This window comes from Charadrius vociferus, unplaced genomic scaffold, assembly GCF_000708025.1.
Source record: "Charadrius vociferus isolate BGI_N301 unplaced genomic scaffold, ASM70802v2 scaffold621, whole genome shotgun sequence".
In the NCBI taxonomy this organism is placed as follows: domain Eukaryota; kingdom Metazoa; phylum Chordata; class Aves; order Charadriiformes; family Charadriidae; genus Charadrius; species Charadrius vociferus.
The window spans coordinates 78,250-90,870 of NW_009646926.1; the positions used below are offsets into that span (position 1 = coordinate 78,250).

Sequence of the window (12,621 nt, forward strand, 5' to 3'; positions counted from 1 at the left end):
CCCCGCCGCTCGCACAGCCTGGAGACCATGGGCATGTCTGCGGAGGAGGAGCGCGCCCTCAGCCCCAGAGGTAACGGGGACAATGCGGTTCCCTCCACCCCGGGGAGCCGGCGGTGCTGGGCAGGGGAGGGATGCTACCGCTTTGGGGGCTCCCCCCGCCCTCTGCCTTCCCACTCCTGGATCTTTTCCCCATGCTGGTCTCCCCCGAAGCCCCTCGGTCCCCTGCCGTGCAGGCAGGCTTCCCAGCAGAGCAGCAACCCAGCTTGGCACTGGGTGACATCCCCGTGGGGCAGCAGAGAGCCCCAAGCTGGGAAGTTGCTGGGGATGGAGCAGGGGGAAACAATGAAGCCAGGGGATGGGGGCTGGCATGTGATAACCTTGTTGGTTCTCAGCCCTCTGCTCTGTCCAGAGGACCTCTGGCACAGCTTCACACCCTGTGACAAGGGGGACACCGTGGTCCCCCCCAGCTGCACGGGTACCTTTAGGAGACCAGGAGCCCTCTGTCCTCATCTCAGCCTGGCTCTCCTTCATGCCAGAGCTGCCATCTCTCCATCCCTCCTGCTGACTCACTGCCAAAGCCTCAGCCCTGCTGGGAGATTCCCAGGTGCCATCAGACCCTCCTCAGACAACCCAGCATTGTGTTTGGGGGGAATGATGGGGATGTGCGCTCGGCCTGCTCGCTTGCTGCTGTGTTGTCCGGCTTCCCACATCTGGGTGTGCTTGGACGTCTGCTGGTGGCCAGCTTCCTGCCTCTGGCCTCGGGGGCCCTTCCTGCCCTGCCAGGAGAGGCTTCATTAACCCCTCGCTTTATTGTGCTCGTTAACCCCTGGCTTTGTCCCCAGATGAGGAGTGGCCGGAAGCGGAGAAGGCTGAGAAGCTGGCAAGAGGAGCCGCCCTGAAATGGGCTTCAGGGGTGTTTTACCGCCCTGAGAAACTGGAGGGGCTCGGGCAGTACCGGAGCCGAGAGACGCAGAGGAACAACTCCATCCAGTCCCGGCTGAAGGTGGGTGTTTGTCACAGCCCATGCCACGGACACCCACAGGTTCCCCAAGCAGGGATCCCAGCCAAGGTCCCCTCTTCTGCATTAAATCATCTTTGTGTTCACTTCTGGCAAAATCTTGTCCTTTGGCTGGTGCTTGGTGGGAGAAATGCAATTGTTTGGGGAAAAGATCTAGTAAAGCGCGCCACCACCCCCTGCCCTCCCCCTGGTTAGTTTCTGAAGTGTTAAAATGAGTCGCCCGTGTCTCCAGCTGTCCTTCAAAACAAACCACCAAGGGTGTTCAGCACATCCCATGTGCAAAAGTCAGCGTTCCCTGTCACCGTCCCATCCCAGTGCCAAAGCTCCCCTTCCCCATGGCTGGGAGGAGGCAAAGAGCTCCCCCCTGCCCCTGCCTCCAGATCCCACAGCAGGACCTCCACCTCTACACACATCAGTAAGGGCTATCTCCGGTCCCCGTGCACACCTCCCTGCTCAGGGCCACCCTTTTTGCATAACCCCAGGAACGATTAACCTCAGGACCCGATCAGTCTGAGTGCTCCAACCTTCTCCTGTTTATTTCGGAGATGGTTTCTCCTACCCTGAATGTGGGTGAATTGTCCAGAAAGCAACTTGGTTTAAGTCATGTGGCCTCAGACAAAACACCTTGCTTCTGGTGACGTTGGGTAAAAGTGCTTCTTGGCACCAGGAGCCAGGAGTTAAATGGGTGGACAAGGCATGGAGATGTGCTGCTGCAGGGCTGGAAAAGATGGAAATCCATTTTGGAGGAGGGTTCCTATGGCCACTGAGGTGCTTCATGCCATTAATGTGCCTTGGGGAGCACAGTTGGAGCCCTGTGGCCTGCAAATATTTTGCAGAACCCAAGTAGTATTTTAAAACTGAGACATCTGGTTACTGGCCACCCCAAAGCGATGCCCTTCTTCCCCCCTCCTGCACAGCAGCCATTGCCTCCCTCCCCCTGTAAGTTGTCTCTGTGACTCAGTTTACCCAGAGCAGGGTGAAATGAGCCATTCCTAAAAAAAAAAATCTAAGTAAACATAAAGCTGATCTTATCAGTGATTCTTATGGGTAGAATTAAGGCCTGTTGATATTTTAAATAATTATTGGTCTGAATCTTTACTGCTGCTGGAGTGGGTTTCTTGAAGCTGGGTGTGCTTGGGTCTGATGGGATGGGGGTCATCACGGAAAGTCTGGGAGATACGATGGCAGAGGCATATGTGACCTTGTGGGGCTGGGAGCTCATGCAAGAGAGACCTGGCAAGGCTGGGGTAAATGGTGCATGAGTCCTCCAACCTTTGAGAGATTCTCCACTGCCCCTCCATCCTCTTCTGCTCCCCAGTCAACTGTCCAGTCCTACCTGGAGGGGGTAAGTGCAGGGCTGGAGCAGCTGCGGTCGGCGGCCCAGGAGGTGCAGAATGTGTGTCAGGACCTGGGGGCTGCGCGCTGGGCCCTGTTCGACAGTGCAGACCGCTTCCAGGGCCTCCAGCAGATGCGGGCGCTGATGGCGGAGCACGTGCAGCTGGCCTCAGTGGTCCAGGTGCTGCCCCAGCTCTTCTCGGGTAAGGCATTGGCCCAGTCCTTGTGGATTTGGGCTGGAAGGCTCTGGGGAGAACTCTGGTCCAACACCAAGCTCCACACAGGGCTGGTGGCAAAGCTAGAGCAGGTCGCTCCAGCTTTGCCAGTCGGGTTTGGAAAGTCTCCATGGATGGAGATGCCACTGTCTCTCCAGGGCCTGATCCAGCACGGTGTTCCCAGAGCCCCAGATCTCAGACCTTTCCCCTCACCATCTCCCTGCTAACCTGCCTCCATGACCCTGGTGCCGCCCCGCTTCGCCCCCCCTCACTCAGTCCTGGCATCTCTCCTCCCTCTCCTGCAGTCCACGAGGTTTTTTCCCATACTCTGCAGCTGCTCCACGGGCAGCACCTCCTGGAGGCCCATGCAGAGCTCATGATGATGGAGCACCTCCGGGATGACATCCTCTCCCAGCTGCACCTCCGCGGGCTCTCCAGTGCCCAGACAACTGTGCTGTCCTACTTTGGCGGCCTGCAGGAGCTCAACGAGAGCCTGGCCAAGCAGCTGTGGGACATTGTGGGCAGCAGCCTGCGGCTGGTGCGCGAGGACCCAGTTCTCTTTGTCACCGCTGTAAGGATCATCGAGCGGGAGGAAAAAATAGATGATACTCTGCTCTTGGAAGCTGCCTACCTGCCCCCTGGCCGTCCAAAAGGCTGGAAGCAGAAATTTTACCAGGTTCTCCGGGAGACAATCACAGGAGCCCATTTTCATGCCACCCGCACGGACGCTGAAGGGCCAGGGCTGGCCAGGCACCTGGCAGCGCTGCAGAAGGACATCGTGTCTGAGCTGCGTGTGGTGAAGGACCTCATGGTCCAGTGCGTCCCGGCTCACTACAACATCCTCAGCGTCTGCACTGCCACATACCACCAGGCTCTCACCAGCCACTTCCAGGATATCCTCCGAGAGGACCTGGACAAACAGGCGCTCTTTCTCCTCCTTGAGTGGGCACTTCGTGTGTACCACAGGTCAGCACCAACCAAGCAGGGGAGGTTATGGAGAGCTGGGTTGTCCACCAGCACATGGGTGGCTTGGGAGAGTGGCTCCAGCTGCCTGGGGATGAGCACTGGGAGGGCAGAGGGGAGGTAGGAACTGCTGGAAAACACAGGTCTTCCCAGCCCTGTCCCACCTCTGCTCTCCAGTCCAGAGATGATGGGTCACCCTGACCTTCTCCCAGAAGTAGACGTTTCTGCTCTGGGCCCCTTGATGTCCCCTGAGCTTGTGGATCAGACAGAGAGAAAATACGTGGTGAAAGTCAAGGTGAGCGAGTGGGAGAGCCCACATGCAATGGGTACGGGGGCCCAGCGACCACCACTGAGCCACTATCTGCTCTGACAGCAGCAGGAGACCTTGAGCCTGTGGGATAAGGCCCAGGACTCGCTGCTGTGCTATGTGTTGGGTCTCAAGGGACCTGGTACCTGATTTCTTGGGCTGACCGTGGTGGGCGTCCATCCCACAGGCTAGTGTGCTTGAGTGGATGCAGAGGACTCTGGAGGTGGAGTTCAAGGAGTGGTTCAGGGAAGAGGAACCTGAGACAGACCATCAGGGCTTCTTCCAGTCAGCCCTGCCTGTCATTGTCATGCAGGTGGGTCCCCAGCACCATGGGGCACAGCCATGCTGAGAGCCCCCAAAGAGGTGGCTGTGGCCTCCAGCCTCCCACTGACTCACCTCCCCTCTCCTCTCCCTGTGCAGATGCTGAATGAGAACATCCAGGTAGCCTCCTTGATCACGGACTCTCTGCAACAGAAGGTCTACAACATGGCCTTGGAGGAGCTCGAGGCGTTTCTGGGTCGGTCAGTGAAGCCCCTTGCACCCCTGTCCGTCATCAAAGACCATGGATCCCATGGCCAAGCACCATAGGCTGATGGTGGAGATCTCTGCCATGGGGCACCCAGTGTTCATCCAGGTCCCAGATGGCTGTCTACCCATGGGGCTACTGTCTCAGCCCGTGGGGCCATCAGCTCCCAGGGCTTGCTGCTCTGAGCACCTCTCCAGTAGCGCCCTGCTCTCCTGAGGGATCTAGAACAGGTCCCACTGTCCCACCCTACCCAACAACCTCTCACTCTCTAACCTGGTGGCAGGAGCTGGAAAGAGCCAAGTGAGCTGGGAGGGTTGTGGGAGATCCAGGTGCCCTCAAGAGCATTCCAGGTCCTTGTGGCGAGACATCCAGGGCTCTGCCCGCCCTTCATGGTTGACTCACTGTGTTGCAGTCTGCGGGAAGCCCTAGTGCAATGCGGGAAGGAGCACCAGAAGGACCGTACCGTACCCAAGTACTACGTCTCCTACCTGCTGGCCATGCTCAACAACAACCTGGCTCTCAGGTAACACGCACCAGCACCGTGTAGGTCTTGTAGGAACTCCACTGCTCACTCCCTGTCCCCACCATGCTTCCCGGGCTACCTGTCCCCTCCCTTCTCTGTCTCCTAGCTCCTCTGTCTCCTCCCTGCACCCTGACGCTGCCCGCAGAGAAGTCCCCGCATCCCTCCGGGCTGCTCTAGACAGGACGCAGAAGAAAGCCTGCCAGCTGCTGCTGGAGGAGCTGCTCCTGGACCTGCAGGTACGTTTGTCCACAGCCCCTGAGGCTGGCAGGGCTGCAACGAACCCGGCCCCAGCAAGACCAGCACTACTGCTACAGGCACAGGTTTATTCCTGCCCAGGATCCCCGCCACATACCCCGTGGCCTGCTATCATCCTGCAGACGTCTCTGCCAGCCTGGCTCCCAGACCTTGATAAACCGCCTGCAGTTCATGCGATGTCTGTCACCAGCCAGCACTGCCCTGTATCGCTGGGGCAGATGGCTTGTGGCCCCCAAACCACTAACCGACAAAGAGCGGGAGCCACAGCCCCCCCAGGCTGCCTCGCCCTCCTTTTTATGGCTCTTTCGTGGCAGAAAACCAACAGGAGAGAGGCAGTGTCCGCGCAGAGGATACAAGCCCATGTGCAACTGCCCGAGTCATTTCCTGCCAGCGTAGTCAAATTTAGCTTTCCTGGAGTCTGGACCAAAAATCTGGAATAATTAACAGCATTGCTATTTAGGGCTTGAATGCCACGAAAACAAAAGAGCAGCTAAAGGATGAAACGCTCGCGGGCAGCTTGGAGACTGCCATGGCCATGGTGGAGACATGGAGGGAATGTCTGCCTGCAGGCAGAAGATGGGCAAGGACAGCAGGGGAGGAGGAGGTCAAAGCCCACGGCCAAAAACATGTTATGTCTACACAAGGGAAGCGGAGAGGAGTGGAAATTAAAAATAAAATCACAGCAGGACAGGCCAAAAGCGTGTGTGTGAGGAGCAGCTTGCTGCCCACGATGCGGCATCGTGACCCAGATAAAGCCCCAAAATGTGGATCTCTGGGTGTCGGGGAGGGGCGGCCCCAGTGTAGTTCCATAATTTCCTAATCTAAACCACTCTTCTGTTTTTATGTTGACTTTGAGCTGGCAGCGGGAGCTTGTGGTTTTTGCAAGGCAAAGCAGCCGTGCTGCCAGGCAGCAGGCAGGCAGCGGCCGTGGGATGTCGTGCCACCCCACAGCTGGCAGCTGCGGCGAGAGCGATGCAATGCAGGGCACCGTACGCTGCTCCTCTGCTTCTTTCAGCCCCTCTGCCTGCAGCTGCCGTCCCGCAAGTGGCTCTCCGGGTCCCAGCTCGTCAGCAGCATGTGTGAAGTGATTGACAAGTATGCAAAGGACTTTTCCCGCGTCAGGAAACCCATCTTCACGGTACGGTTCCTGCGAGGTGTGCTTCAAATAGCTGCTTGTCTGTAGGGCAAGGAAGTTGGGCAGTTGCATGCAGGATGCAGTAGCTGCTGGGTTTGCCAGAGAGCCCGTATCCTCTGGAGCAGCCCAGAGGGCACCACCACACTGAATTCAGAATTACCCCCAAATTCAGCTACTTTCTCTGTCCCTCCGGCCAGAAGGCTTCCCGGCATGTTGTCCCTGTGACTTGGTGTTGCATCCAGCCCCTTTGCCTGGGCAATTGGGGTTTGACACCCAGGTGATGCCCAGTGCTAACACCTCTCCCTTGCCCAGCTCCTGCTGACGGAGAGCGAGCTCCTCGTGGCCAGCCAGTACCTGCGGGCCCTCATGCAGAAGAAAATGGTGTGCAAGAGCGAGGAGGAGCGGAGCCAGCTCTGCGACCGCCTGCTGCAGGATGCCACACAGCTCCGGGAGCTCTTCTGTAGCTTGGTGAGTGGTGCCCACGTGTGGCAGGGAGCCGGGGCTGGGCCACGGGAGGGGAGCATCGCACAGCAAGGTCGGTGCAAGGAGCTCATAGCTCATCTCCATCACCCTCCTGCTCCCCTCCAGCCCACGGCAGATGGTGTGGGTACATCAGCCCAAGAAGTGGCTGTTACACTAGGGTGGTTGCGAGGCCAAGATGGGCAGAACTGGCTGGATTAGGGACTCATGGGACCACCTAGCACGGGTGGGTGAGGCTGCACAGCTTCGTCTTGCCTTGGGGTGAGCCAGCCCCGATGGATGGGACACACTGAGTGGGGAGACACCAGCCACGAGGGGCCAGGTCCCCACATGGGCACTGAGGACCAGGCTGCAGCTCACCACCCACCGTGGTGGCCTCCTCCCGGTCTCACACGTGGCCGCTGTCCCTCCCAGGGTCTGGATGGGAGCCAGCAGAGCCTGGAGGCCGTGTTTGCCCTGCGGGAGCTGATCAGCCTCAAAGACCCAGCACTACTCAGCCTGGAGGTGCTGGGCTTCATCACCAAGTACCCCGACGTCAGGTAAGAAACCCAGCTCGGCTCTCCTGCGAGGCAGGGTAGGCGTGAGTCTGCCCAGGGGAGCCAGGCTTGGGCTGGACTCTGCGAGGTTACGCTGCAGAGCAGGCGGAAACCCAGGCGCTTTCCCCCTCCTCCCTGAGGTTTCCTTTTCCCATGCTCCAGATTTGAGGGGTTTTTGCAAAGTCCCAAGGGCAAAGATGTAAAGGAAAAAGCAGTTCTGCTGTGGCATTCACCTGTCTGTATTTGGTGGCCAAACAAAGTGTGAGAAATCACAAACTGCCAAATCGGAAAGGTCAGAACCAGATGAAACCCGTGAAATATCAAAACCAAATTCACAAGGTTTGTGGGGTTATTTTCAAGCAAATTTTAAGGTTGGGCTGGTGCAAAGTACTAGCTCTCCCCTCGCCTCAGCTCAGCTTTGCTGGATCATAGGAGGTTGGCAGGACAGGAGCACTGTGGTCAGTGTCAGCAGCGTCCGGACTCACCTCTTGCTCTCTGCCCAGCGATGAGCACGTCTCCACCTTGCTGGATCTGCGGGGTGACGTCTCCAAGGAGGTGCGGCACATGGTGCTGGAAATGATGGCACAGCACCCCCAGGTCCTGCCTGAGAACTACCGGCCCATCTTCAGCACCATCCTGGTCCCCGCGCCGGAGCTGCCCTTCTGCCTTCGCAAGGGCAAGTGTGCCTGACGCTGAGCCCCATGGCCTGCTCCCCGCTGCCCCCACGGACCACGCGGGACGTCTCTGAGGCTGCGTGTGGGGAGAACGGAGATGAGACAGGGCATGCCCCACGCACAGCACGTTGCCCTGTGCTGGGGACAGTCTGGATACGTGCCGTCCTCCTCTAGGCCTGCCTCGCTGAGCCGACTGTCCCCTGCAAGCACCAGCTGCAGGAGAAAAAGTCAACCCATAGCTATTCTGCTGGCTGAGGTCTGCTCAGGTCTAGTCTACTGCCTGCAGGAGAAAGAGGAGCAGCAGAGCAAAGGACAGGAGTCTGCAGCTGGGGTGAGTCCATGTCTCCATGGGGCTACAGAGATATTTGGGTTTCCCTGAGTATCCAGACAGCTTTCTGAGCCAGCGTGTCCTGGCCATGGAGTCTGGTATCACCCCAGAACCAAGGCAGACTGGAGCCCTGCTACACCCAGGCTTGTCGGAGGGTTTTAGCCATGGAAGGTCTTCCTCTGGTTTGGCTCACCCAGAGGGCTGGTGTTGCTGCTCCACCAGCATGGATGGTGGAGGACGGCTCAGCCAGCTCATCATGGCTCATGGCTACAGAGAAGGGCACAAGGGGGTCTCGCCACCCTGGGTAGTGCTGTTAACCCTGTCCCTGCCGGCATGAAGGAACAGCTCTGCGTTTCTGCTGACCTGGCCAACTCCTGGCCCCGGCTCTCTTGCCAGCATCCAAGCCAGGACTGGAGTACGAGACTCTCCAGCCTTTTGAAGAGCATGAACTGAGTTGTGTCTGGCACCTCGAGCATCCTCCTGGCCCACCTTCCTCCAGGATGGGTAGCAGCACTGTGGGCGCTGGGTCTGCCTCCGTCCTCTGCTGCTGTCCAGCCCTTGATCATCTCCATGCAAAGATCAGGAGCGAAGCCTGTCTCTGTCCCTGCATCCTTGTGCCCAGCCCCTGTAGCCCCCTGGGAGACCCTCATGCTCTGCCGCGCTTCCTGCCTTGTGGCAGGTCTGATCCCGCTGTCCTCGCGCGGCACCACTGCCAGAAATAAAGGCCTGAGCTCTGCAATCACGCACCAGCGTCCAGGCTCTGCTCTCCACCAGGTCAGGGCAAGACTGAGGGCATGCGGGTGGTGCGGTGGGGTGGGGATCCATCCTTGTGCTCCGCATCACCCCTGGGGATGGCTGCCTGCACCCATTGCCACTCCAGGAGCATCACCCAGGGACATGGGGGTTGGTGGAAACACTATGTTCCCCCTCTGCATGTCCAGGATGGTGACGGGGGGACTTGAGGTGGGGAGCACTACGCTATTCCCCAGCGTGCAGCCCTGGGGTGAGGGGTCAGGCAGCTGCAGTGGTGGGGGGATGCTCAGGTGGAGGGGTCAGGCTCAGCTCGGGAGGTGGCCACTGTCCTCCCTGGGGCTCACAGAGCGCTCACCACACTGGCCACAGCTCCCACCTGCCTGGGAAGGGGTCTGCCGTCCCCACCTGCCCCAGCTGGCTCTGGGACACGCTCACCTGCAGCAGGGTCGAGGTCCAAGGTGTGACCCTGGGCCCTGGGAACGTCCAGCTGGGTCTGGCACTGTCCCCGGTCAGGGCTTCACAGCCACACGGGAGAACAGCCCCACTACCAACAGATCTGAAACTGCCCTGGGGACGGGGTGACCTCCTGCACCCCAGGCACTGGTGCCCGTTCCAGCATGTCCAGCCCCAGCTGTGTGCCCACAAGCAGGCCCCTGTGCCCCACATCGTAGCCCTACGGTGGTCTCCACCTCTGCCGCACCACAGGCTGCAGCAAGAATTGACACAACTCGTTACAGCGATAGCCCAAGAGCCCCAGGGTGCCTTTCGGCAGCACGTTCCCACATCCCCGCTTGTTGGGGGGGCAAGATAGGTGCCAGGTTTGGCCCGTCACCGCTGCCCACAGCTGACAGAAGGCAGCAGGGGGACCTTGCCCTGCCTGGCTACGAGCCACACGGCTCCCGGCTGCTATAAAGCTTGGGGCCCCGGGGCACGGCGCTGTCCTGCCAGGATGGCGTTTCTGTGGGCACTTGCCTGCCTGGCCCTTGCCAGCACCGTCTCAGGTAAGCGCTGCCCACAGGTGGAGGGAGGTCCTCGGGGTGCAGCAGGACCAGGACATGCCGGGGATGGTGACACAGAGCCACCCGCACCAGTGCGGGTAGCTCTAAGCTTTTGAGGTCACCCTTGTGCCCCTCTGCCTCTCCCACAGGCTGCGGGGAGCCCGCCATCAGCCCCTTGGTGCACTACAACGAGAAGATCATCAACGGGCAGACGGCGGTGCCTGGCTCATGGCCCTGGCAGGTGTCCCTGCAGGTATGGCACCGTCCCCCTCCCTGGGCAGGGACAGTCGGTGCCCTAAACGCCACAGTGGCACAGCACCGCGTGTCGGGGTTGGACGGTGGGCAGGCCCCAAGGGGACCCGTGACACCCTCTACCTGTCCCCAGCTTTGGGGGACAGCTCAGCCCGCCCAGCCCCGGCTCTTCCTCCCTCTTTGCTCCCCAGACCCGCTCAGGAAGCCACTTCTGCGGCGGCTCCTTGATCAACGAGGAATGGGTCGTCACAGCTGCTCACTGCCAATTCAAGTGAGGAGCGATGCCCGGTCCGCCCGCGGCCGTGCCACCCAGCAGGGGCTCAGGGCGCACTGGGCATCGCCAAACAGTGCTTGGGACAGCCCCAAAAGCCAGCACCCAAGGGACTGAGCCGCCCGGGACTCCATCCCAGCTGTCCTCCCTTGGGCACACGGTGCCCCATGGCTGCTCCCACCCCGGGTGCTGGCTTCTGCGCATCCCCCTGACTCCCTTACCTCTCGCAGCCCCTACGCCCACGTCGTCGTCCTCGGGGAATTTGACCTCACCTCCAGCGCAGAGTCCGTTCAAGTGAGGACCGTGGCCAGGGTGAGTCGGGCTGACACGGTGGCAATGCTGGGACAGGGCTGCAGCTCTGTGCGGTGCCTGCTCCCCAAGGGTGGGGATGAAGCACTGCGGTATTTTTCTTTTTTGGCAGGCCATCACAAACCCCTACTGGGACCCCAATACCCTCAACAACGACATCACCCTGCTGAGGCTCTCCTCGCCCGCCCGGCTGGGAGCCCGCGTGTCCCCCATCTGCCTGGCTCCCGCCAACCTGGCTCTGCCCGCCAACCTCCAGTGCGTCACCACTGGCTGGGGACGCGTCAACACCAACTGTACGTATGCGGCAGCTTCAGGGAGGGCTGCGGGTGGCCACTGTCCTTCCTGGGGGGTACTCTGCAGGGTCTGGGGGTGCCCAGGGAGGGGGTGACAACTCGTGTGCAGTTGAGTGACTGTCGGCACACAAGCATGTGTTGGTGCAAGCATGGGCACAAGCTCACCCTTGCTCGGGGCTGCTGGCACAAGACAATCCCGCCCAGGAAAGACGGGGTACGTCGGCACGGCTTTGCATGGCATCACCCATGTGTTTGGGAGCACCAGCGGGAGCTTGCCCAGAGTGCCCGTGGGCTCCCAAAAGTTCTGGGAGACCTGCCGGCACTGGGGTGATTTAATGGTGTTTCTTTTCCCCTAGCCCAAGCCATGGCGGCGCGCCTGCAGCAGGTAGTCCTGCCCTTGATCTCCCCGAGCCAGTGCATGCAGTACTGGGGCAACCGGATCACCAGCTCCATGCTCTGTGCCGGTGGGGTCGGCGCCTCCTCCTGCCAGGTAAGGAGCCGAGGTCCTACTGCACCCCAGGGAGGGTGGAAGAGGAGGAGGAGGAGGACACAGGGAGTCTTGCCTCTATGGAGCTGGAGATTTAAGCTGTAGCACCTGGCCGTGTCCAGGGAACCTGGTGAGCAGGGACCAGTTTGGAGCACATGCCGGGACCACTAAGGTGTCCTCTCTGCAGGGTGACTCTGGTGGACCTCTGGTATATCAGAGCGGGAATGGCTGGACCTTGATCGGCATTGTCTCCTGGGGGAACAGCAACTGCAACGTCCGCACGCCCGCCATCTACACCCGCGTAAGCCAGTTCCGAAACTGGATCAACTACGTTATATCTCAGGGCTAGAGGCAGTGCCGGAGGGATCCCTTCGCTGGGCGCTGCTGCCGGCACGGTGAGCTCGGCAGAGCCGGCGGGGGGCTGAGCTGGAAGCAAGGGACCCCACCGCGGAATAAAGTGTCAGCATTCGCTTGTGCCAAGCGCTGCCTCTGGCTCCTTTCCTCTCGTGATGCCGACCGGGGGTGGAAGGCGCAGGGGGGACACCTGGGGCACCCCGTGCTCCTCCTCTCTGGAACGCCGGCACCTCCCAGAGCCGGAGCGGTGCAGAAGGCAGGACACGATGCGCAGGCAGAGGGGGAGCAGGGCTCGCTGCGGCTCCAGGGCTGCTGAGGGAGTCTTCAAGCACAGGGATCTACACCTTGGCACCAGCCCAGACTGCCGCAGCGGTGAGGGTGGGTGATGTTACCTGTAACGGCTTTGCCACCAACCCAGGGGAGAGTTCTCCAGCACCAGTGGGTCCCAAACAGAATCAGCTCCTCCAGGGAAGGGATCGTGGAGCTCACCAGGCTCAGCACGAGCAAGCGATGGAGGGGAGGGGGGTGCTGGCGGGTCCACAAGATCTTAAAAGATCCCTGCCTGCAGTTTAAAGCGGTAACTTGTGCGACAGCAGAGCTGGAAGGGAG

At 60.2% G+C, this 12,621-nt stretch overlaps 2 protein-coding genes across 2 annotated transcripts; both read left to right on the forward strand.

The window, feature by feature from the left end:
• The first annotated feature begins 27 nt into the window (after nucleotides 1–27).
• Nucleotides 28–8,011, forward strand: EXOC3L1 (exocyst complex component 3-like 1). The gene is made up of 13 exons (XM_009894453.1): nucleotides 28–70; nucleotides 843–1,003; nucleotides 2,337–2,556; nucleotides 2,874–3,534; nucleotides 3,709–3,826; nucleotides 4,026–4,151; nucleotides 4,259–4,359; nucleotides 4,777–4,887; nucleotides 4,994–5,123; nucleotides 6,158–6,280; nucleotides 6,590–6,745; nucleotides 7,172–7,296; nucleotides 7,797–8,011. The coding sequence occupies exons 1-13, from the start codon at nucleotides 28–30 to the stop codon at nucleotides 7,981–7,983; spliced, it is 2,262 nt and encodes a 753-aa protein (XP_009892755.1). The 3' UTR covers nucleotides 7,984–8,011.
• Nucleotides 8,012–9,997: 1,986 nt separating this feature from the next.
• On the forward strand, nucleotides 9,998–12,007 carry CTRL (chymotrypsin-like). Its single transcript, XM_009894454.1, has 7 exons — nucleotides 9,998–10,049; nucleotides 10,196–10,299; nucleotides 10,490–10,569; nucleotides 10,800–10,881; nucleotides 10,991–11,171; nucleotides 11,528–11,661; nucleotides 11,846–12,007. Exons 1-7 carry the CDS (start codon nucleotides 9,998–10,000, stop codon nucleotides 12,005–12,007), a joined length of 795 nt encoding a protein of 264 aa, XP_009892756.1.
• Nucleotides 12,008–12,621: the final 614 nt, after the last annotated feature.

Coding starts and splice junctions, on each gene's coding strand:
- EXOC3L1 (XM_009894453.1), top strand. CDS start 28: ATGGGCATGTCTGCGGAGGAGGAGCGCGCCCTCAGCCCCAGAG. Junction 1,004..2,336: donor CCATCCAGTCCCGGCTGAAG/GTGGGTGTTTGT, acceptor TCTGCTCCCCAG/TCAACTGTCCAGTCCTACCT. Junction 2,557..2,873: donor GCTGCCCCAGCTCTTCTCGG/GTAAGGCATTGG, acceptor CCTCTCCTGCAG/TCCACGAGGTTTTTTCCCAT.
- CTRL (XM_009894454.1), top strand. CDS start 9,998: ATGGCGTTTCTGTGGGCACTTGCCTGCCTGGCCCTTGCCAGCACCGTC. Junction 10,882..10,990: donor AAGTGAGGACCGTGGCCAGG/GTGAGTCGGGCT, acceptor CTTTTTTGGCAG/GCCATCACAAACCCCTACTG. Junction 11,172..11,527: donor GGGACGCGTCAACACCAACT/GTACGTATGCGG, acceptor CTTTTCCCCTAG/CCCAAGCCATGGCGGCGCGC.